Below are 25,576 nucleotides of genomic sequence, written 5' to 3'. Positions count from 1 at the left end.
TTGCCACCTCTTCTTAATGTCTTCTGCTTCTGTCCATACTGTTTCTGTTCCTTATTGTGCCTATCTTTGCATGAAATATTCCCTTGGTATCTCTAATTTTCTTGAAGAGATCTCTAGTCTTTCCCGTTCTATTGTTTTCCTCTATTTCTTTGCACTATCACTTAAAGAGCCTTTCTTATCTCTCCTTGCTATTCACTGGAACTCTACATTCAAATGGGTATATTTTTCCTTTTCTCCTTTGCCTTTTGCTTCTCTTCTTTACTCAGGTATTTGTAAGGCCTCTCAGACAACCATTTTGCCTTTTTGCGTTCCTTTTTCTTGGGGATGGTTTTGATCACCACCTCCTGAACAATGTTATGAACCTCCATCCATAGTTCTTCAGACACTCTTGTCTATTAGATCTAATCCCTTGAATCTATTTGTCACTTCTACTGTATAATCAAGAGATTTGATTTAGGTCATACCTGAATGCCTTAGTGGCTTTCCCTATGTTCTTCAATTTAAGTCTGAATTTGCCAATAAGGAGTTCATGATCTGAGCCACAGTCAGCTCCCAGTCTTGTTTTTGCTGACTGTGTAGAGCTTCTCCATCTTTAGCTACAAAGAATATAATCAATGTATTGACCATCTGGTGATGTCTAACAGGAAAATTAGGCTCATAGAATTCAGAAACTTGCCCAAGGTCACCAGAAAGCAGCAGATTCCCTTCAAGGCCTAAATGCTTCCTCTGAGACCCAGCTGAAACACAGAAGGAACTAAAGTTTGCTCTGGCGTTTCTTACATAACAAAGGTGATTTATTCCTATCTTATCTTGCCTTTGTCTCCTTTCTCACCTTTAGCACAGTACTAAGTGTAAAAGGTCTTTCCCCACAAATAAGGCATTGCTTTCCAGGTGCGTGCAGCAGGTGGAACTGTTTTCAGTATGCTTTTATTACCTTGCAGTTTGTCTTTGGTTAGATCAAATTTAAACTTGTGTCTTTTCTCACTTGCCTTCTTCTGCATCACCTCTGGAAGAGACCAGGAGCTGCAATCAGTGCCATGGTGATGGGAGTGTTGGGGGTGGAGATCAGAGGGCATCGTGGGAGGGTGCGAACAACTCCCTGGGTGGGGTTTCAAGGTATTGATGAGTGTTTTTAGTTATAAGGGAAAAAAAAGGGTGTCCTTTCCTTTCCTCTGGTTTTCCTTTGATCACCTCTTCAGTGAAGCCTGTAAGCTGTTGTTCCTGCAAATTTTGTTTAAATAGGCACTCAGGTCAAAGTTGCTCTATGGTGCTTGTGCCTTGATCTAGTTGGGTCATGAAGACAAATCTGTATTCTGCTGTCAAACAGCATTGCTAGATATGAATAAGACTATATGGTTCTTCCCTTGAATTGTATTTATAAACTAAAGGGTACTAGAGATTATCTAGTCCAGTGATTTTCTCACCTTTTTTTTTTTTTTTAATAGTACAAAAACCTTTTCAAACTTATTTGCAAGCCTACAAACAAAACAAAGAGGTGCTGCTCTGATGTAGCTCTTAGGCTCTTTTCTCAGTTCTCTCTTTTTTTTTATTTTAGGTATGAGTGACAAATGTATTTCTTTTTATTGTTTTCTCTAATACATTTCAGAAACTGAAGTGTTTTTATTTTATTCCACTGTTGGCCATAGTTTGAGCCCTACACACTCCCTTCCCTTTCACCTCAAGGGGAGCGCCTTTGTATGTAGCCATGCAGTCATCATTAGTGTAAAGATCAGGCTGGATCTGCTCTGAAATCATCTTCTTAGGATTCAGCTCCTTGTCATGGTAGGCAATCGCCGCCATGAAGCTGATCGATAGCGTGCTGCGGTGCTTCCGCGTCGCCAAGGTGTTCTGCGAAAATTCTGACAAGATCAACTGCTTCGACTTCAGCCCCAATGGCGAGATTGTCATCTCGAGCAGCGACGACGACTCCATCGTGCTCTATGACTGCCAGGAGGGCAAACCAAAGAGAACCCTGTACAGTAAGACAGCGTGGATCTCATCAGATACTCTCATGCAGCAAATAAAGTAGTTTACAGCTCTAACAAAAGAGACGATACTATTCGCTACCTGTCCTTGCATGACAACAAATATATCAGGTACTTTCCTGGACATAGCAAAAGGGTGGTGGCCTTGTCCATGTCACCTGTGGATGACACTTTCATTTCTGGGTCTCTTGATAAGACCATTTGGCTCTGGGATCTCCGCTCTCCTAACTGCCAGGGTCTCATGCATCTACAGGGCAAGCCAGTTTGTCCTTTTGATCCAGAAGGATTAATTTTTGCTGCAGATGTCAATTCTGAAATGGTCAAACTTTATGATCTTCCCTCTTTTGATAAGGGGCCGTTTGCAACATTTAAGATACAATATGACTGGACTTGTGAGTGGACAGGACTGAAGTTCAGCAATGATGGCAAGCTCATCCTCATCTCCACCAATGGCAGCTGCATCCATCTGATTGACGCATTCAAGGGAGTGGTGATGCCTATGTTTGGGGGTTATGCTAACAGCAAGGCTGTCACATTGGAGGCCTAGTTTACCCCAGACTCCCAGTTTATTATGATTGGTTCAGAGGATGGTAAGATCCATGCTGGAAGAGAGAGAGTGGTGTACAAGTAGCTGTATTGGATGGCAAATACACAGGCCCCATTACCTGTTTGCAGTTCAACCCCAAGTTCATGACCTTTGCCAGCGCTTGTTCTAACACAGCCTTCTGGTTGCCCACCATTGATGACTGACCTGCATGGTGCTTGGCTGTTTTCTGTACAGCAAGGGGTGGCAAGTAGGAAAAAACTCAGAGGGGACCAAGATAATAGTGGGATTGGATCATTTGACTGGACTGGAGATGGAGAGCATGCTTCCGCAGGGTCTTCCCAAGAATGTGCTATACATCTGCTCAAAAGAAAAAAGTTACTTTGCCGAGCTTTTTACAAACGTAATTCTGTCTCCAGGAACAGATCCATTAGGAGGTGCCAAGATTTCAACTTTCTCTGGTGAACTTTCACACATCACCATTGCCTGAGACAAGTAAAACCACCACCATCCGATTTTGCATCTGTTAAGAGGAACATGATTCACCAGGCCACTGATCACTGTTCTTGGGGCTCCAACATCTACTTCATCTACATACAAATAATCTGCAAAGGGTGTTTTCTGGCAGTGATGATACAACCAATTCGAAGATCCAGACGGGAAACATCAACAGGCTTAGAGTCAGCTACTGGTTGCTGTTTTTTCTCCTTTTTCTCTCTTTTCAGTTTTCTCTTTCATCTTTTCTTCTTCTCCTCTTCCTTCTTTATTTGCTCTTTAGCACCAGAAGATATGATTGTTATTGGTATGGATTGTATCTCATTTTCAGAAACTGTAGAATCAGCTTTTAGTGGAGTACCAGATGGAAATGATATTTTACTCCATTTTGAATTTCTGCCTTAATTAGCTCATTTCAATCCTTCAACTTTTCTTCAGTTTAGCATTTTCAACTTGAAGTTTCTTCTCTTCTCTCAAAGTTGTCTGCAAAATTGCTTTCTCCTTAATTAGAGCAATTTTCTGCTTAAGATATTCAATAATTTGATCTGCTTCTGCACCTTTCTGCTACAATCAATAGCATCACTGGTTGCCATTTTTGCCAAGAAATGGTAGAAAATCATCTATCAGTGGACTGAGGCACCTCAACAGCTTCAGCTGGGAGCAGCTAAGGAGTGCCTCCCCTCAGTTCTTAATATTTCCTTGGAGCCCTCATTTAAAGTTTATTGATTTAGTCTACCCTCTCATTTTATGAACAAAAAATTCTGAACAGATACTATGTGTCTAAGTTTAGAAAAAGTGTGCTCAGTTGCTCAGTCTTGACTCTTTGTGACCCTCTGGACTGTAGCCCACCAGGCTCCTCTGTCCAGGCATGAATGAATACTGGAGTGGGTTGCCATGCCCTCCTCCAGGGGATCTTCCCAACCTAGGGATCAACCCCAGGTCTCCCACATTGCAGGCAAATTCTTTACTGTCTCTACCACTAGGGAAGCCCAAGAATACTGGAGGGGGTAATCTATCCATTCTCCAGAGAATCTCCCCAGCCCAGGAATCAAACCAGGATCTCCTGCATTGCAGGTGGATTCTTTACCGGCTGAGCTACCAGGGAAGCCCTTAGGAAAAACACTGGGCCTAAAATATGGGTATGCTCTGGTCCCTGATCAGGGAAGACAGATGATTACAGCACAATAGTGAATTCAGTGATACGGAATTACCTGTGATACTGGGAGCCATGGAACTGGGGCTCTCTAATTCAGTCTGGGGGCAGTGTGTGTGAGCTTGAGTCTCTATGACTGGGCCAATTAGCTAGAAGGGCAGTTAAACTTGGCAAGGTATAGGGAAGAGTAAAATATAGACTGAAGAATGGAGTGGGTAAGTAGCTAGAGGTATGTTCTGGAAGCTACTAGTCATTTTATGTAATAGTTCAGTGGGAACTGATGAAGAGGCCTAAGCCCTCCCTGTCTTGAAATTGGAAGTAAGTTGTCATCACTTAAGGCCTTGAGGTAAGGAAACAGGTCAAATTTATTTCAGACTGCCGATAGGGACAATGAACTCGATGAGAACTAGTAGAGAGGTAGGAAGACAAGCCAGGAGAGTAAATAGCAGCAGCTCTGATAGAGAGCATGCGAGCAGAGGCAAGTCTGTGAGGAAAAGGATGCATTCACGCTGAGGTTCCAGGTACAGAGGTTTGGCATGATCAGATGGGTATCTAAATGGAAAAGCCTAAGTGGTTAGGACTCCAAGCTTTTACTGCTGAGGGTGCAGGTTTAATCCCTGGTCAGGGAACTAAGACCCTGCAAGCCACTTCATGCAGCCAAAAAATAAAAATAAAAAAAAGAGATGTGGGAAGATTAGTTTAAGAGATTAAGTTAGTTTAAGAGATTGTTTAATTTTGCTTATCGTTTTCTTAATCTTTTTCTGTACACTAAACATATATTACTTTTATAAATGGGAAAATGCATAAAGTCTGTTGCTTTATCTTCCAAACTTTGCTCTTTAACCCAACTGGCAGCATACCATGACATATCCTGCATTTTCACTAATATACCATGCCACCACTAAAAATGATTGCAAAAGAAAAATTCAACAATTTACCAGTTTTCTTACACTAAACTTTACAATTTGGTTTAGTTGGACTCTCTGTAGATACAGTAAGACAGAAAAATCTCTTGTGAATAGTGTTCACAGCATATTAAGTGCTCTCTTGAATGGAGTAATCATAGGCACTCCTAATGTTGTCACCATTGATGGTAGAACAAATGCAAACCTGAATATCTAGCCCAGTGTCTCCTGAGAAATGTGACTCACAAGTGTGTCTGAGAAGTTTCAGGCCTTTCTGACATTACCTGGGAATGATGGATTTTGCCTAAAAACAGTAAGGAAAAGTTGGGTGGGTTTCATTTGAACTTCCTTGCCACAACAAATAGATCAGACCCTGTGATTACTATCATCTAGCAGATTGATAGCTGACCTTAATGGAACATACATACTCAAAAGCTATCATTGAACATCTGCTTTTAATTCATTAGAGGAAAAGAACCATGCTCATTTCAGTAACTTATTTTCATTATGCTCAAAGCAACTTACACATTTAATATTTAGTATTACCAGCTTTTTATTTTTTAAACCATTAAGAAAATTGAAGTATAATTTACAATGTTGTGTTAGTTTCAAGTGTACAATATTGTTATATATACACATTATGTATATATACTTTTTCAAATTATTTTCCATTATAGGCTATTATAACCTATTGAATATACTTCCTGGTGCTTTACAGGTCCTTGTTATTTCTCTCTTCTATATATGTTAATTCCAGACACCTAATTTATTCCCTCCTCCCTTCCCCTTTGGTAACCATGTTTGTTTTGTATGTCTGTGGGTGTTTTGCAAATAAGTTCATTTATATCACCTTTTCAGATTCCACATACTTACCTAAGAGGATAATTTCTAGGTCCATCCATGTTGCTGCAAATGGCATTATTTCATTCTTTTTATGGCTGAGTAGTATTCCATGCATATATATCACATCTTTATTCATTCATCTACTGATCATTTAATTTGCTTCCATGTCTTGGCTATCGTAAACAATGCTGCTAAGAGTATTGGGGTACAGGTATCTTTGCAAATTAAAGTTTCCTCCTTACCAGCTTATTCTAATCCATAAACACAGTGTATACAAGGCTATACACTTAACATGCCAGTGACATCTATTTCTAGCACTGTGTTGCACTTCTCAGTTATCAAAATGTAAACAGGCTACTTGGGTGAGGAGAGTCTGATTTATCTCAAGTTTTCAACAGAATAATTTCCCCCAGTACTAGTTCAATATATTAACTTTTGCTTTCTAGATCATAGGTGGGGGTAATGTGTTAGACTCTGCAGATTTCAAAGAAGGCAGGTAGAATCACTGCCAGGAAAACCTAAGTAACCATTAGCACCATAGTCAAAGTTTTAAAAAACTTGATCTGTAATCTGAATGGGTTCACTTTCTAATGAAGAGAAACTGTGCCAGTACTCACAGTATAGTCTTTATTTGGGAAACATAATGCCAACTTGAAGATGCTATCAAAAAAATTTAAAAAACTGAAGAGAATAAAACTATTAAAAAAAAATCACACATTACATTTTTATGTGAAATCTCATTTTACTCAGAAACACTATGGACGTTTAGGGAATGAAACAAAAATACGAATACAGGGAATCAGACCAAAATTGTCCAAAGGTTAAGTCTATTTCAAGGAGAAGACTCAGACAATTCAGCTGAACTTTGAACATTATGTGGGGGTTTAAGGTATTAACCTGTGCTGACAGAAATTCCCCTTACAGCCCTCTGAAATCTATAGTTCCACGTCCACAAATTCAACCAAATGTGGATCATGAAGTACTGTAGTATTTATTGCATATAGTAATACTGCATAAAAGTGGACTCACATAGTTCAAACCCTTGTTTAAAGGTCAATTGTATGACTTGAAAAGATCAGTGTGGTGTTTCCCAACTGTGCCTGATCATAAGCATTACCCAAGGGACTCCTTACAGTCTGAGACTCACTCTTTTTCCATTCTGGCTCACTGGGTGGCAGGTTTGGACTGGGGACCAAGAATTTGTATTTCAAGCACCTTGAGTGGTTCTAATAACCAGGAAGGTTGGGGAAATAGTGGTTAAGGGTGGGGCAGGGGGTGGACAGCAGCAACGCCAGTCACCACAGCTCCCATCCCCAAACTCAGTGACTGCCCATCAAACTACCTAAGAATGAGAACACTCAACTGGGATTGAGGAACTGTCCATAGAACACTGTTTATTTCAAGTCCAAAACACAAAATTACTCATTTTGCTTAACAGACTGCATAATTTTTACTGCATGAATATTTAGGGTTTCTCTATTCACAAGTGTAGATTTACTTAACTTTAGGCTGAAATGATTCATTATATATATATATATATATCTCAATATCAATTTACTCCAGAGGACACGTACTTTAACAAATCTGTTTAGAAAATATTTTACATAAAAACACACAAAAAGCATTTACCAACATTCTTCAGTTGTTGCAACCAGTCTTCAGCAAAGATTTGGCTGAAACTCATTTTCTACAAAACATTCCAAGACTGAATACAATAGAATGTAGTATTTTACATACTTTAGCTTATTATTGCAATTAAAACTTCCTTTTTCTTTGATGGCTTCCACATATATTATACTCATACAGCAGGAGAATTCTTCTAACTGGTGACTTATTAAATAAAATTGTCTTTTTTGGTATAACTTCTCTCCAATTAAGAACCTAAACAGTCATGATATGATGAAATCAAATAATGGACATATATAGGGCTTTTTAGTAAGAGCATTTTCAAACAGAATTTAAAACCTAACAGTATAATATCCTTTATTGTTCTGTGTTCAGTAACTACCACCTGAAGTGCTATTACTTCTAGTATAATCAGCTGGCATCAAAATATAAAGTAAAAATATGTACATTTTAATATACCAATTCTTACCTGAATAATCTCAGATCTCTTGAGAATGTTCCACAAAGTGGAATTTCTTCCTAAAGTTACAGTGAATGTGGTACAATGTGTACAACTTGGTTAACCAGTGCCTGCCTTTCATTCCAAGATTTTTCCTTATCTTGAATCAAATACACAATCTTGACTACCATATTATAATGCACTGGTTTACAATTTGTATATAAAGTCCAACTCAAGCTTATTTTGGTTTATTGTACATGCTTTATTAAAACGGTACGGGTATTTACAGTATCCGCAGAGTCCCTTCCAAGGCGCTCTCACACACACTCAGACACACCCACGCGACATCCACACTACAGCCCCATGCACCCACACCAGTGAGATGTGAGTCAAGACTCCTGAAATTAGGCAGCTGTTAGGGGACAGAGTTGTTGATTTGTTTTTCAATTTTTTTTTTTTTTTTTGGAAAAGAGAGAAGCATGGGGGAATGCATTTGGCCATTATAATGCTAATTAAGTTTGTGTATATTAACATATATATGGCAGTAACACTGAATATTCCTTTTACATTCTATATACACAGAATGACATCAAGGTTTTGCAGTCAACAGAATATTCTAACTTCAGTCTCAATGCTGCTTGTAGTGACTTCAGAATTCACATAGGGGCTTTCCCTAAAAATAATTCAAGTCTATGTAAGTGAAATAAGGCACAATTAATATTGATTGATCTAGGGGAAGGAAAGGGATAAAAACTAGTTTCAATCATCTTGCTGTTGGGGAATTAGCTTTGACTTAAATCCACCTGAAATCCATTCTTCTAATTTCCAAAGATTTCTTAGAAATAAAGGTTTTCTTCTTTTCCCTGACAAAACCCAAAAAGAAAAGCTTGGGACTCACATTTACCATTTTAATGTGTCAGTAGCCTTAACTACTTGAAATTGGTGTGCACCCTCACCTCTCCTGCCCAGGTCTCCTCTCTACCTCACTGCTAAAACAAAACACAGCACATGAAACAGCAATTCCTTGCTGTTGTTTTTTTTTTTTTTTAAAGAGATTTCAAAAAAATCTCTTGTACACTCAAATAGCAAATACATATCAGGTTGTCTTTGATTAAAAAAAAAAAAGGAAAGAAAAAAAGGAGAAAGTAATCTTGTGACTCTCTTGCTCTTTAAAAATATCCCTGTCTCCTTCTTTTCAGGATGAAGCCCCACCAGACATTACAAATAACTGCAACAAATGAGTCTGGCAGCATACATAATGTCTAGTATTCGAATCTTCATAGTGAGACTCATGTAGCTTGTACAATCTGTTGAATGTTTTTTGCAGCAGGTGAACCAAACCCAAAGATGCTGGACATTCTGTGAAAGGGAGTAAGAATTGCAGTTCTGAAGGCCCCTGACTTTGGTTGTTTACAAAGTTCAATCCTGTTTATTGTGATCCTTGGTATCTTCTTCATCTGTATATTCTGATGGTTCTTCCCCTGGTTTTAGGAGTCTGCCTACATAATCATATTTTTCTGAAAGATACATCAAAAGAAAATCAGTAGCAATCAAATTTATTTCACGATTCCATTATACAGCAGGGAAGGCGTATGCTTCTTTTAGTCAGAGAATAAGGTAAGTTTTCCCTATCGTTTACCTTATCTAGTCTTTTTATACTCATGTAAGGCTTGAACAAAAGAGAACAGGATCAGGGAACTTATAAAGCTTCGGACTTGTGCTTTGGAAGAGAGTATTCCATACAACCAGTTCTTAATCAAGGACACTGCCTCAGAATCACTTGGAGATATTTTAAAAATATATGTGAGTCCAGGACCCATGCCGGGCTCTTGGAATAGGTCTGATGATACGTACTTTGAAACTGGTTTACTTCTAATGTGCACTGAGTCTCAGAGCAGATCTTTAAATTTAATAACCCAAAGTAATTTTAATTAAATAAATAAGGTGGCAACACAGAGCATTTCAAACAGTGAGAAGATCTTAAAAAAGTTAATGGTGACTTTCCTGGGGTTGAAGAAGTAGGGAGAAAAATATGAGGTGGAAAATCACATGGAAAGTAAATCCAACCAGGAAATATTCTTGGGGAGAAAATGTAACACATGTAGTCCCTAAGAAAACAAACCAAACGAACAGACGAAAAGTCACTTGTTACTTGCTATCTTGTGTTCTCTGAGGTCCTGATACGTGACTCTCAGTACATTATTTTTCTTTCTCCTATTAAACTCTCCTTAGATGTGACATCACTTGTTTTTATGTTATCATGTGTTTAATTTAGAACACTGTTATGTCCACTGTTATGTTCATGGTAATATTTAGTCATTTCTTGGTCAGGATTCTGAACTGAGTTTAAGTGAATTAACTGACAAATCAAGAGGATGAAATAGGAGGACTGTTTGGTCCAGGAGAACCAGTACAAGTGCCAAGAAGCCAGAAGAGATATTTCAAGGGATCCATAAGTCACATAGTAGCAGCCCAGAGTGTTCACTGAGGCAGCAAAAACTGATGTCACAAGCATATAATGAAGGAGAATAACATTATTCCTTTATGGTTTGAAGGTAAGATCAATTAAATCATTTAAAAATAAACTAAAATTACAGTATCAGTAATCAATTCAGTTTTAAATATAAGCCTATGTTTAAAAAACTATCTTAATGAACAAGACTTATAAGACTAAAGGTGTCACAAGTTTTGTAAATTTTACAGTTTGTAACAAGTGAATTTTTAAATATGGATTTTATCAACAATAAGCACATGTAACAATCATTTTGACAGTTAGCTATGCTTATCATCAAATAATGATGGCAATGAAAACAGACAACATCCTTAGGCTCTTAAAGAGTAATAAAATGGCATGTACTTTCTTTGGCCATAAATTTAGTATTTTTAAAGAACCCAATAAAATGAAGGTACCTTTAAACTGCATTTCCCATTCTCGAACACTCTCCATTTGTACAGCATTCAAATCTGAGAGATCATCATATTCATCCTTAAGTGCATCTTTATCTAGGCAAAATGTTGCCAGTCCTCTGGAGGCATCCCTACCAGCAAATATTCCATATGGACCCGCTGGGGAAAAAAAAGAAATTATTTAGATTATCTAAAAATATTTTAGAATGTCTCAAAGGAAAATGTCAAATAAAAGAAACCTCATGACTGTTATCTGGTACTCAGTCTTAAATTTCAAAACATGCACAGACACTAAACAGGATAATAATAATAAATTTCTTAGAAATCCACCTTTTGACCAAAGTAAAGTTTTTCACTGAAAACTTAGATTTCAATTACTTTAGATACTAAAAAAAACTTAAAGATGAAGGCTGTGATTAAAGATTAGAAAGAAGAGGATACTTAGAAGAGTTAGGTTTGGAAGCCAGTTTTCTTTTTCTTGAAATGATGGAAGTATGGTTTAAGTGACATAAAGCATTTCTTTTGGGAAATGTTATGAAGTAAACATTACAACACAATTCCTGCTTCCAAAAAAAGCAAAAGACTACGTAATTGTACACTGAGGAATAGGTGTCTTATTTTCCTTTGAATTTCAGGTTTTACTTTTTTTTTTAATTATTTTTTTTTATTAGTTGGAGGCTAATTACTTCACAATATTGTAGTGGGTTTTGTCATACATTGACATGAATCAGCCATGGATATACATGTGTTCCCCATCCTGATCCCCCCTCCCACCTCCCTCTCCACCCGATCCCTCTGGGTCTTCCCAGTGCACCAGGCCCGAGCACTTGTCTCATGCATCCAACCTGGGCTGGTGATCTGTTTCACCCTAGATAATATACATGTTTCGATGCTGTTCTCTTGAAACATCCCACCCTCGCCTTCTCCCACAGAGTTCAAAAGTCTGTCCTATACATCTGTGTCTCTTTTTCTGTTTTGCATATAGGGTTATCATTACCATCTTTCTAAATTCCATATATATGTGTTAGTATACTGTAATAGCCAGTTTTCTTGAGGGGAAATGATGCCTTATTGATTACTGTTAATTAGTTGTGGCATCTAAAAATAATCAACAGAACATTGGCTGGATATATATATGGCTATAAGGACACAAAATAATTAGTGCATAGAATCAAGAACCACCTTGTCTAGGGAGGAATGGCTACCAGAAGCAAGTCATTCCCAAAGTGAGTCCTTGAGAGCAGCAACTCTCCTGCACATCTCTGGATCTTCAATGCTTATCACAGTGCCTGACATAAAGTAGGAACAAAATAAACACATACTAACAGACAAAAATCCAAACCGCAGGATTTTCTATATCAAGAATTTGCTTACATAAATTATAGTACATTACTTTAATGAAACAATACAAAGCTATCAAAAAGAATGAGGTAACTCTGTATGTACAGATGCACAAAGAAGTCCATGATATAGTAACTGAAAAAAGCAATTAGATTACACAGTATGATTCATTTAGTTATTTTTATTTTTTATTCTTTTTTGGCTTCACTGTATGGCATGTGGGAACTTAAGTTCCTGGACCAGAGATCCAACCCATGCCCCCTGCAGCACAGTCTTAACCACTGGGCCATCACAGAAGCCCATAGTATGACCTCCTTTGAACTAAAAAAGGATATACATATATGCACATTTAACCCGTATTTGGATATGCATGGAAAAAGCACCAGGAAGAATACAAACCAAGTACTTAACAGTAGCAATGTTTCTGGGGAATGGAGAGGAAAGTTTTACTTCATTTAATTGGTTAAGCCTGCCTACTTATTTATTTATATTTGGCCATGCCACACGGCTTGTGGGATTTTAGGTTCCCTGAACAGGGATTGAACCTGGGCCCTCAGCAGTTAAGAATCCTAGCCACTGGACTGCCAGAGGATTCCCAAGTCTGGCTATTTAAAAAACAATTTTTATAATATAAATCTTTTAATTTTATAATATAAATCTCTTAAGAGTTAAGTTTTTTTCTTCATCTTAGTTTGTAGAACAGACCATGTAAATTTTCCTGTTTAAAACATTTTAAGAACTATGCGCTAATAAATAAGATTTACAAAATACATGATTTTATATATAAAAATTTCTTTCCTGAGTCTGAAAAGTTATCAATACATGACAAAAGAAATCTAGAGAAAACAGTTTAAAAATCAAATTTGCTGGCTTAACTGTTATGAGCCAGCAACTATTATGAGTGGGCAGTGAAAAAGCTTACTGTCCATTTAACAGAGTAAAGTATTTCCTAATGAGAAGTACACAGTACAAAGAAAGGAAATTCCCTGATTTTTAAGTGAGTAAAATAATGATTATAGCCATATTCATATTTTAAAGCATTTAGGAAATTGAAGGTTATGTGTCAGAAAAGCATCTATACCTTTAAGAAGAAAATTCAAAAATTTCTAAACATTTATGAACCTTAGTTTGAACTACATTAAGCACTGCACCATAAAGCTCACTGGGTTACTTAGGGAAACTAATGAGTTTTAGAAATGAGTTAGGAAAATTCATTCTCTAAAAGTTTATTGCATGGAACAAAAAAAGAGCCTTAGCAATAAATTTAAGGACCATTATTAGGCAATAATATATTAACACAAAAATAAAGGTAATACTTCCAGTACTTTTTTATTCTGCTTTCCCATTCTTAAGTACTTTCCACATTGCTCCTTAATATTAGGTGACTATCACAACTATTTCTAAATTTGTCTTCTATAGAAGAAAATGGGACGCTACTTACAGCTGGTCAATATTTGTAACTTGCAAACAATGCCCATCATCTAAACTGACATTCAAAATGGTATTTATTTAAATGTTTAAGATAAAGAAATTTAGTACTAGTTACAGTAAATAGTAGTAAATTTCTACTTACAAAGTAAAATCTGAAGTTCTTTAATTGGAGTTAATTGTTTTGGAGAAACATTAACTTTTTTCTTTTTTAAAATTTATAGTTAACTTACAATGCTGTGTTAGTTTCAAGTGTACAGCAAAGTAATTCTAAAAAACGGTGGTTTTTAAAAACTGTATGTGTTTTAGACTCGCTTCCATGACGGCCAGCACGAGAGGCCGAGTCCCGCCCCGTGCGCCGCTCCGATCCTTGTTCTCCAGCTCTCTATACCCTGCTGCGCTTAGTCGCTCAGCCTGCCCGACTCTCTGCGACCCCGTGGACTGTAGCTCGCCAGGCTCCTCTGTCCACAGGGTTCTCCAGGCCAGGATACTGGAGTGGGTTGCCATTTCCCTCTCCAGGGGATCTTCAGGACCCAGGGACTGAACCCAGGTCTCCCGTATTGCAGGCAGTGAGCTACCAGGGAAACTTTTATACAATAGTGTATATACATTAAGCCCAAACTCCTAATTTATTCTCCCCTCATCCCCTTGGGTAATCATAAATTTGTTTTCTATGTCTGTATTTGTTTCATAAGTAAGTCATTTGTATCATTTTTAAAGATTTCACACATAAGTGATATCATATATTTGTCTGACTTACTTCATTTATGATAATCCCCAGGCCCAATCATGTTGCTGCAAATGACATTATTTCTTCTTTCTCTTTTTTAAAATGAGAAACATTAACATTTGCTTTTTTTGACCAAGCCATGTGGCTTGCAAGACCCCAACCAGGGACTGAACCCCAGCGCCAGCAGTGAGAGCACTGAGTCCTAACCACTGGACTGCCAGGGAATTCCCAACATTAACTTTTAAAACTAAGCAAGTTAAAAAAACCCAAAAAACCCAACACTAAAATTAAGCAAGAACAGTCCTGAGGGAAAGAAAAGGGGTCCACCTTAAAGCAGTTTAGTTTTTCTGTGGTATAAACTCCACGTGGCAATGGCTGTTTCCAAGAGATGGAAAATATATATACACATATAAAACACTAATATTTTCTTAATAAACAATAATGACCAAAAAAAATCTTAATGCTGACTGGACCAATGCTTACAAACTTAAAACAGTGATGAGTCAAACACAAAAGAAAAAACAAAACTGATTAAGGCTATAAAAAAACTACAAAGAGAAAATAAGAATTTCAACTTTTTGAAGAATTTCCTAGGAATCTCACTTCCTTCTCATAGTACCACAAAGTAGAAGGGATAGTTTTGCCCTCCCTTCTTGGCAGATGAAAAGATGCAGAGGTATTCAATGACTTGCCTAAAATTACTAACAGAACCAACCACTTTTCTAACTACACCAAACACAGTACATCTTGAGAAAACACAGAGGACCCACAAACCCAAAGATGAAATGACAACCCTGAAAACTGGAGCATTTCACTCATCACAAAATTTCAGGGGAATGGCTATTTTAAAATACCTCTTAAAATGGAAGAATATTAACCAAAAAAAGCTGTAGAAATCAATAGCTTTTCTTAGCATTATGTTATATAATATTTACCTTCCTGGTCTACAAAATTCAATCTACTTGAGGATACTTCACCAACCTTAAAAACATCCAAATGGTAAAAAGGAGATGAAAAGATGATCACTATAAAAACAGAAGTCATAAGAACCTCCATCTTTAAGTATATGGATAAAATACCAGTGTATTCTTTAGTAAAATTTCCTGCCAACTTCCCTAAGAGGGAATGCTGTTTTTTGCTTTGGATAACTTAAGAGTGAACTAGAGGCAACAGTTAATAATGCAAGCCTAATCCTAGACAAAATGATGTTCTGTTAACTATTGAAAAGAATGACCTCTCCACATATTTCAAATTTCCCACATGAGGCATTTAACTTCTGAAAAGGTCTTTTTGAAAATAGTTTTCTTTTTCCTGTAATAGCATAAAGAATGTAATATTAAGACTAAGAACTAGAGTTGGAAAAGGATGACCTGCTGAGAAAGGAGGATTTGAGGTCCAGTTAAAGTATATTCCTCTGCATCCCTAACACAATCAGAATCATATCTGAGAGTTCAGTAATACCCCCCCCTTTCCACTACCCCCTTATATAACTGACATATATGTTATGACTCTAATATTTTGGTGACTACTCTTGGCTATCCATAATACTATAACAACAGAGAGCTACCCAAGGAAAGCACATTTTAAAAGCTCTTAGGTCTTTTGGTATGGTATAATCTATAAAAAAAATTAAAAGGCTAGCTCATATAAACTAATCATATTGTTTTAACTATTAAGGTTCATTTAAACATTAACATTTCAGTAACAATAGGAGAATTATACTCTTGCCTTCTAAAAAACTAAAATATAATGCTGATACAAAACTAGGTTTACTATTTTAAGAATATTCTTGCTACAAAAAATGAACCTAATTATTTAGCCAAGACAGATTCTTTAAAATGTATTTATAAAACAAATATTCTAGGACATCATTTTATAGATAAATCTTACTTCTATGATACTGTTAAATATACCAAAATGACATACTAGTTAGAATCCAGATTTCATTAAGTTTTAAGAGTTAACACACTTATGATACAGGTTTTTTTAAAGTTCAAAAATCAATAAATCTACCAGTTATTGCATCCTGAAACTGCTTACTATCATACAATCAAATATAATGGAGTGACATATTTTTGATAAGGGAACAACATATGGTTATAAAACACTAATTTAATAAGCAAAAAATTCCAGGAAAAAGTAAACATCTAAAATATGTAAGAGATAATTTTCTACTAGGGTCATTATGTATCTATTAATACGTTAATATTTATGAAGAAAATTCCAGAATGAATATTTTAGTTATTTTCATGGTATAAAAACCATAGCGCTCAGAGACAAATTTTAATTCACTAAAAGTTAAACAGCCTAGTTTTCTGGCGTGTTTTGACAATAGTCTTCTGTGATTATTAAAGCAAGTTAAAAAAAAAAAAATCTAGTAATACTTGGCATAGGGCTTCCCAGGTGGCTCAGTGGTAAAGCGTCCACCTGCCCATGTAGGAGATGCAGTTTTGATCCCAGGATCAGGAAGATCCTTGGAGAAGGGAATGGCAAACCACTCCAGTATTCTTGCCTGGAAAATCCCATAGACAGAGAAGAGCTGGAAGGCTACATCCCGTGGGGTCGCAAAGAGTCGGACACAACTGAGCACGTATGCACACTGAGTAACTTATTCCAAATACGGTTATAATGGACCGAGGACAAATCAAACCATATATAAAAGTGATTAAATGAAATCCAACTAATACATCTTTTTTATACTTGGTTCTAGGAACTCCCAGGACTTTTACAGGGAAGGCAGCATGGTAAAACTGGAAGAATACTTCTTCCAAGCCAAGATACTTGGGTTCGAGGCCACACCCTATATTTGAGGCAAATTTTACATGCCTAAAATTGTGGAGGTCAAATTAGATAATCTCTTAACTGAATAGCCCCCTGTAAGAAAATGAAAACAAAAGTTGATGCTTACTTCACATCTTAAATAAATTCCAAATGTAACTAACCAAAATTCACTGAGAAAAAGAGAAATGTAAATTAAAATAATACTGAAATACTATTTTAACTTCTCAGATTGACAAAGATCAAAAAATTTTATATCACATTTTTGGCGAGAGAGTGAGAAATAGGCATTTTCATGAGTGTAAATTGGTCCAACATCTCTGGAGGGCAATTTAGAAAGAAGTATCCAAATTAAAAATGTCCATAACCTAAGACTCAGTAGTTTTACTTCTAGGAATTTAATAGATAATTATGATTTTAGTAACATTTTGAAATGATACGTACATGATACCATGCTTCCCAGGTAGCTCAGTAGGTAAAGAATCTGCCTGCAATGCAGAAGGCGCTGGCAGACATGGGTTCAATCCCTGGGTAGGAAAGTTCCCCTGGAGGAGGAAATGGCAACCCACTCTAGTATTCTTGCCTGGAGAATCCCATGGACAGAGGGGCCTGGTGGGCTACAGTCCATAGGATCACAAAGAGCTGGACATGACTAAAGCAACTGAGCATGCATGCATGTATGTAATAACAAGAGACTGGAAACAAATATTCATTAAAAATGGACTATTAAATGATATGTTCATAACAGAATTACACACACATTCCAAAAACTGAAAGAGTTCTTCCTAAACTGATACGAAAGGCTCTCATTAAAATATTGTTAAAGGTTTGCATTGTTAAAAACTACATTCATGGCACCCAGTCCCATCACTTCAAGGGAAATAGATGGGGAAACAATGGAAACAGTGACAGACTATTTTTTCGGGCTCTAAAATCACTGCAGATGGCCACTGAAGCCATGAAATTAATAGATGTTTGCTCCTTGGAAGGAAAGTTATGACCAACTTAGACAGCATATTAAAAAGCATAGACATTACTTTGTCAACAAAGGTCCGTCTAGTCAAGGCTATGGTTTTTACAGTGGTCATGTATGGATGTTGAGTTGGACTATAAAGAAAGCTGAGCGATGAAGAATTGATGCTTTTGAACTGTGGTGTTGGAGAAGACTCTTGAGAGTCCCTTGGACTGCAAGGGGATCCAACCAGTCCATCCTAAAGGAGATCAGTCCTGGGTGTTCATTGGAAGGACTGATGCTGAAGCTGAAACTCCAATACTTTGGCCACCTGATGCGAAGAGCTGACTCACTGGAAAAGACCCTGATGCTGGGAAAGGCAGGAGGAGAAGGGAACGACAGAGGATGTGATGGTTGGATGGCATCACCAACTCAATGGACATGGGTTTGGGTAGACTCTGGGAGTTGGTGATGGACAGGGAGGCCTGGTGTGTGGCAGTTCATGGGGTCACAAAGAGTCGCACATGACTTATAGACTGAACTGGAACTGGATCTGTACTATAATTCCTGAATGAGGGCAGATAGAAAGTGATTTTTTTTCTATCAATGACAAAACTAAAGGACATACCTCACTAAAATGAAAACTGAACTCTGAACAAAAGTATGAGATGCAAGAAATGACAGTGAAAGAAAATGGTAACTCTATTGGTAAATGTAAGTGAAAATTGCCTATTTAAAAAAAGTTTATTATTCAGTTTGAGGGTAGTGTTTAAAAAACTACAGTAAAACTGTAAGTCTAACAGAAATAACATAGAAAACGGAGTGGGGAGGGATTAGAGTTAAAGCTTTCTAACCAAGGCCACAACATATGGCTGTGTACCATACAACTCCAGGGGATACATTCACATCTGTCTACATGATTGTTTTGTATATCTAATATTAAGAAATACTCTGTCAAATGGCAGTAAAGTGTTTTAAAGTGACAGTTCTTTCTAATTCGTACAAAAATGTTTGGTTAACATTCATATATTGTTCAGAGTGACAATGCCTATGGAAAAAATTTAAGGAAAAGACTCTTGTCACCAAAAGAATACAAATAGAATGCATCCAAATTAGCAGGTAGATATGAAACAGAAACAAGACTCCCAAACATAGAGAACCGACTTCTGGCTTCTAAGGGATGGGTGGAGTGGGGGTGGCAAAGGTCGGGAGTTTGGGAGGAGCAGATACAAATTAGTATATAGAGAATGGATAAAAGGTACTGCTATATAGCACTAGGAACTATATTTGATACCCTGTGAGAAACCACAAAGGAAAAGAATATGAAAAAGAATGTATGTATGTGTGTAAGTGGAACACCGTGCTGTACAGTAGAAATTAATACAACTGTAAATCAACTATACTAAAATGAAACAACAAATCAGTAGGGGAGAAAAAGTGGAATAAAAAAATCCATCTAAGAAAAAATGGTGGGAAAGAAGGCAAAGAAAAGTGGTCAGAGAAATTACTAAATAGGAAAGTAGAAATAAATCTAAATATGCTAGTGGGGACAAAAAATATAAACTGATTAAGTTGTTAAAAGACAGTACTGGCATTAAATTTAATTTTTAAAAATCCAGCTATGTTGTTTATAAAGAAAAAATAAAACATATTGCCTAAAAGGATGGAAAAAGAACTGCTGAGGTAATACTTATCAAATGAAGCCTGAAGTCAAATCTGAAAATCAGTAAGGGTGATAAGGATGTTTCTTCCTCTGCCGTTATCAGTCCTAGGTCCGGTGCTTAGATAGCTTTAAGGCAATGATACACCCAACCTTTGTAAGGCTGGTTCCTTCAGGTTTTTGCATAAGTATCAATCCCTACTTTCTTGACAAACCAACATAAATAAGTACTTCTCTTTACCATCTAATCCTAATAAATAAAGTCCTTTATTATAATCACGTATTGAATGATAGTTTATTATCTGTCTTTCGTAACAGAACATAAACTCCATGAGGGCTGGGAAGCACAAGTTTTGAAGACTCAGAGAATTACTCAAAACATTTATCTAGGCAACGGTGTGATGAAATCCAGGTTATTCCTTCTCAGAGTTGATCTTGAAACAAAATGCTGGCTCTTGTACAGCAGTTGTTTAGTGATGTATCTCACAAGTATGTGGGGGATGAGTGACCTATGCCACATGGTTGAAAGAACTATGAAAAGAACGTAAAAAGGGCTACCTCCAGATGTTAATCTACTCCTTTCCTTCAACCTGAATAACACCTTCTGGTCTCATACATGGTTTAAGCTATCCTTTTATACTTTGTGTTAGTATTTAACACAATTCCCTCTTTGATTAAAAACAATGGAATGATGTTGAACTCAGAGGAGCCAACCAGCTAGGTACTGTAGAAATTTACTAGTAAAGGGAATTCCCTGCCAAGCCGGTGGTTAGGACTTTGAACTTCCAATACAGGGGTGGGTCTGATCCCTGGTTGGGGAACTAAGATCCGATAAACCACATGGCACAGCCAAAAAAAAAAAAAAGAAAGAAATTAGTATAAATTTGAGCAGAGTATCAAAATTCATCAGAAAACTTAGCTGGTCCTTTTACCTGATTGCTAGGTAATGAATGTGCATGGGCATTAGACCTAACACAGACCCAGTTGGCTTAAAAACAAGTCTAGGATGAAAGTTGGATAGTGTCAATAGGACATTCATGAAAGAATATGTTTGTCCATATGCTGCAACTCTTGCTTCAGCTGCAATTTTGCAAAGTACAAATAAAATTAATGTGAATATCAAGTTAAAAAAGGAGGAAGAACACATAAAAGGTGTATGAACTCCTTTTCCCCATCTCCTAAATATCAGGCATGTCATGGGGGTACTTCTTAGAAACTTTTTTCTTTCCAGTGGAATTTAAATGGTATATTGGAGAAATTACAGCTTTGTTATATGTCAAAGAAAACTCTACATGGAATAAAGGGGAAGCTATGTATCTTAATACCAGAAATGTGAATAAACTATTATAAAGGTCAGTTGTATAACTGTATAATTTCCTGCCGTTATAAAGAATAAAAGCAAAAAGTTTTGCTAGAATCCCACTGCAGAAATATTACACCAAATTATTAATATTTAATAATATTAATATTTAAAATGATAGATGAGTCTTCCTCATCTATTATGATGCTGGAAACATGAAATTATATTATGTTGTGATACAGTAGCAAGCATAGCCTGTGAAGCCAGTTAGAGTGTGTTTGATTTCTAGCTTGGCCATTTACTAGCTACGTGATTTTGGGCAAAATCTCCGAGTTTCAGTTTCCACATTTGTAAAATGGGAACATCACTTATCTCCTAGAGCTGTCTGGAAATTAAATGAGATAATAAGCCCCAAATGGGAGTTTCCTCCTCCTTCTACCCTAACCTCTGGAATCAATGCTATTGAATAGAACTCGATGGGAAGACGGAAATGCTCTATAAAGTGCACTGTTTGGGCACTTGAAATATGGCTAAAGTGACTGAGAAACTCAATTCATGTAGCTTGTGGCTACCATACTGAACATCACAACATAAAGCCATGAAAGTATGTTTCTCTGAGGCTTTAAATCCTTATGGGAACCAGGAGAGGGTATAAAAATAACAGATTCTCTATGTAAGTTTATCTCAGAATGTAGTTTATCTGAAATACAGTCGACAGGCTTTGTGGTCAAATATATCCAGATCTGAATATCATGTCTGTATGACCCAACCAATTTACTCCAAATTCCTAAACCTCGAGCTCTCTCTCTTAAAGATAGGAATGTTCGCTAACCTCACTGAAGCATTCTGGAGATGACAAAATAATAGATATGATGTAGTAGCTGCTTAACAAATCTGCTTCCTTTCTCCTCCCATATTTTTTGTTTCTTACATGATCACTTTCCTCACAAACTGGCCAAGTGCCTGAACTGTTACTAAACTTAATATTGACAAATGTAGTTAATGCCAATTGTTTCCCAATGTCTGTTTACTCCACTAAATTAAACTGCCAACATTTAATATTTTAAGAACTCAAACTTTAAAAATTATGACTAAAAATAAAAATAATTTCAACACAGAAAAGCCTCACAAACAATCTTTTAACTCTAAAACCATTATTGAGAACTGGGAGTGGATATTGGCTAGACTCCCTAAACTCATTCTTTCAAGCTACAAAGTCTCATATAAGGATTTTTACTTCTGAACTACTCTGCTACAAAATTCCTTAATTGATTTGAGGATAAAAAAAATTAAAATAAAAACTGAATCTGTTTTATAGCCCGAAATTTTGCTTCAAGACTTCTGGGAAATGTTAGATCTCCTCTTAATGTGAAATAAATTCCAAATCCATAAGCTGATCTGGCTAACATTAAGGTTCCCTTCAATAAAAAAGTATTCCAAGTATCTGTTTAGGTTGTTCAAAACTACTTAGAAGGAAATAATGGAGTATAATTATTCATTCTCTGCCTGTTCATCAGGAAGAACCTGGAAATCAGCTAACCTAAAACTGAGTCTTCTGTTGTCATCTGAGGGGAACCCCCTCACTGGCTCGAGCCACACAAAGACTATCTATATTATAACGATGACTCTCATCTTAATTTAAAAATTTCTGTTGCAGAACATTTGCCACTGGGTACTGCCAAATTTTGTCCATGGCTGTCTCTCTTAGCTATTTTCAGATAGTGGCAAGGCATTAATGTGTGAGGACTGATATGCTTCTCTGCACTAAATGCTTGGTTGCTTCCCTGTTCCTTTAGATAGGGGCTACAAAAGCCGAGTTTTTAGTTTGGGTAAGTTCTGTATTAAAAACCTAGACCTGTACACAATTTCTAATCACTGAATACATAATACTGTGTAAATTCTTGACTAAAAAAAAAAATTAACTAATTTGGTCTGTTCCTTTAAATATTGTCCTTTGGCCCTACCCACATTCGCTTAAGTAAACAAAAATGTATTAACTGTTTCAGCTGATGTGAGTGGGTAAACATCTGGTTTTCATTTTTATACAAGCAGCAAGTACTTTATAAGCTATCTGTGACTTGGCTGGATTGAATGTAAATATATACACAAAATACAAACAACTAAGAAATAGTTCAACACGCTTGTTGTTACCGGGTGTAGAATCTCCCATTTCTCTTCTTTAATCCAATTAACAAACAACAAACCAAAACACTTCTAAAATATCTTCCAGCCACTAAGCACAGAAATCATAAGTGTACAGTTGCAGGTGTCAATAAACAGCATGAACTAACAGATTAAAGAGGAAACCAACTTGTTTTTAGATTTGCCAACCCCTTGATTTTAAGACTTGGATGTCCTCTTTCAAGTTAACAGGTCATTATAGGTCTCTAATTTTATTTACTTTTATTGTAGTAACCCCTTAAAAGCTCAGAATAACTACACAACCAGAATGTACAATGTTGCTCAATTTTATGGTATGCCAACAGGTTTCATGAGTCTGAACTGAAATGTTTGCTATAACTACATTGTTAAAGAAGGGTTTCTAAACCAACCACCTTACATACACAGTTCTCTGAAAGCAAAGCTTTAGAAACATTTAACTTGCAGAACTGGTGCATGGTGATATGAATTTACAGCTGTTTATAAAGTTCTTTCTTCTCAGCGAAAACAAAGTAAGTGATAATCAACGTGTATTTTAATACTTGCCTTCCTGCTACAAAAAAAAAAAAAAAAGAAGAAACTGTACAAGCACGCCTGCTGGGTATATGAGTTCCACCTCCAAAACTCAGGGCAAATAACCTTGCCAGTATTTATTAGGATCTGCATTCTGATCAGCCTCATCCCACATAGACTGTTAATCTTGGAAAACATCTCTGTATCAAAACCGGTTTAAAAAAAAAGTCAAGGTGCTGCATATGGGACAGGATTTGATAGATTCTAGAAGGTTGGGACTTGGAACTACGTGTACTTAAACGTGGCCTTACGGGGAGTAGTAGATAAGCGCTCTGTGGGGCGCGCGCGCGCGCACACACACACACACACAAAAGTAAAGAAAGTTGTGAATTACAGGGCCTAAAATTTTAGGTCCCTACTTCAGAAATCTTCCTTCTTTCCTGCCCATAACGATTCCAGAAATCAAAAAGCTCAGTAAAGGCTGAGGGCCAGCGTGACTGGCGACAACTAAAAGATTTTGAAAAATTCAGCCCAAGAAAAGGCTGAGAAGAGAAATGGGATAGGAAAAAGATGAAAATTCAGAGCTCATTGCTGGGGCGACACTGGGATCAGAACTCGAGGGGTAAACACCGGTGGGGCCCGCGGCTGGGGCGTGTGGGAGGCGGGCCGTCTCAGGTGCGGCAGATACGACTCGGGGATCCAGATGTCGAGAAGGCTGGCAAACTAACCCGGTGCCCAGGGGCCTCCCCATCAGAAGGGGGTCGTGCTTGAGCTGCAGGGGGTCCTCCCCCTCCCCTTCCAACTCCTCCTCACCCGGGCCGTAGAACTTGCTGCCTTTGGTCACGTCGAAGACTTTCCCATTGACCGCAAGCAGGATGCGCGGGTTGCGAGACCCGTCGTACTGGCGCAGCTGCTCCAAGCTGAAGTCCCGCTTCTTCATACGAGGCAAAGAGGCAGCGGGGCTCTCTTCGCCCGCTCCGGCCCCGGCGCCCAGACCCCGCCGCCCCCAGCGCACCCACAGCCGGTAGGCCCCCAGCAGCACCAGCGCCACCAGCGCCACGTTCAGCAGCATCTCCCCGCCCCCCGTCAAAAGCGCCAACGCCGTTGCCGACCAGCCGCCCCCTTCTGCTGCCGCTCCCGCGCCGCCCGGGCTCTCGCTGCTACCGTCGCTGCTGCTCTCGCTGCCACTCCCCAGGGTGCCTAAATTCACGTCCCCATCACCCGCCGCCATCACTGCCCGCCAGCGCCTTCCTCCTCCTCCCCGCCCCCTGCCCTCCCCAACCCCACGGCCGGCCCCGCCCATATGGGGCTTCCTAGCCAATAACGTGAGGGTAGGGGGCGGGGTCAGGCCGGCTCCCGATTGGGTGTTTACGCGGTAACGTTGTCTTGGATCTCTCCCTCAGCCTTCCTTTTGCTGGCCGCGTTCGCGTGCGACGCCCCGCCCACCTCGCCCCACACTTCCCTGCTCTCGCCTCTCTCCTTCTCTAGTTGAAGTACAAGAGAGGGGCGGGTCTGAAGAGAAGATGCTGCGCCGGGCGCGCGCGCGCGCACGGGCGGGGCGAGGCTACGGCGCGTGCGCGGGTTCCGGGGCGCCACGAGCTCTCCTTTCCTCTGCAAACCCTCTGGGAGGCACGGCCTGCCCAGTCCTCCGGCTGTGCGCATGCGCTCACGGACCCCGCCCCTTCCCTGGTCTGGGTTTGCGTCCGCCAGCTCCCGCCTCTTCGCCCACGCTGCGCTTCAGAGCCTCACGTGCGCTGAGGCGGCTGCTGAGGCGGCCTCTCTCGGACACCTTTCCGAGGGTGCGGGCTAGTGGTTAG

At 38.3% G+C, this 25,576-nt stretch overlaps 1 protein-coding gene and 2 pseudogenes across 1 annotated transcript; 1 reads left to right on the top strand and 2 right to left on the bottom strand.

Annotated features, from left to right (window-relative positions):
• Nucleotides 1-1,767: 1,767 nt before the first annotated feature.
• Nucleotides 1,768-2,952, top strand: LOC110142075 (WD repeat-containing protein 82 pseudogene; annotated as a pseudogene).
• Nucleotides 2,782-3,815, bottom strand: LOC110142076 (aminoacyl tRNA synthase complex-interacting multifunctional protein 1 pseudogene; annotated as a pseudogene).
• Nucleotides 3,816-8,228: 4,413 nt separating this feature from the next.
• Nucleotides 8,229-25,020, bottom strand: PGRMC2 (progesterone receptor membrane component 2). Its single transcript, XM_020901103.2, has 3 exons — nt 24,573-25,020; nt 10,901-11,056; nt 8,229-9,507 (listed from the first exon to the last, which is right to left on the bottom strand). Exons 1-3 carry the CDS (start codon nt 24,988-24,990, stop codon nt 9,410-9,412), a joined length of 672 nt encoding a protein of 223 aa, XP_020756762.2. The 5' UTR covers nt 24,991-25,020; the 3' UTR covers nt 8,229-9,409.
• Between the last annotated feature and the right edge of the window lie 556 nt (nt 25,021-25,576).

Source organism: Odocoileus virginianus, chromosome 12 (assembly GCF_023699985.2).
Source record: "Odocoileus virginianus isolate 20LAN1187 ecotype Illinois chromosome 12, Ovbor_1.2, whole genome shotgun sequence".
NCBI lineage: Eukaryota > Metazoa > Chordata > Mammalia > Artiodactyla > Cervidae > Odocoileus > Odocoileus virginianus.
The sequence above is the reverse complement of the archived record's forward strand: the minus strand, read 5'-3'. Positions and strand labels throughout refer to the sequence as shown.

What these genes read in the sequence shown, in the direction of transcription:
- PGRMC2 (XM_020901103.2), bottom strand. Translation starts at nt 24,990, where the DNA reads ATGGCGGCGGGTGATGGGGACGTGAATTTAGGCACCCTGGGGAGTGGC. An exon ending in CAGCAAGTTCTACGGCCCGG is followed by an intron (nt 11,057 to 24,572) that starts GTGAGGAGGAGT and finishes TTTTTTCCCCAG; the next exon opens with CGGGTCCATATGGAATATTT. An exon ending in ATGGGAAATGCAGTTTAAAG is followed by an intron (nt 9,508 to 10,900) that starts GTACCTTCATTT and finishes TGTATCTTTCAG; the next exon opens with AAAAATATGATTATGTAGGC.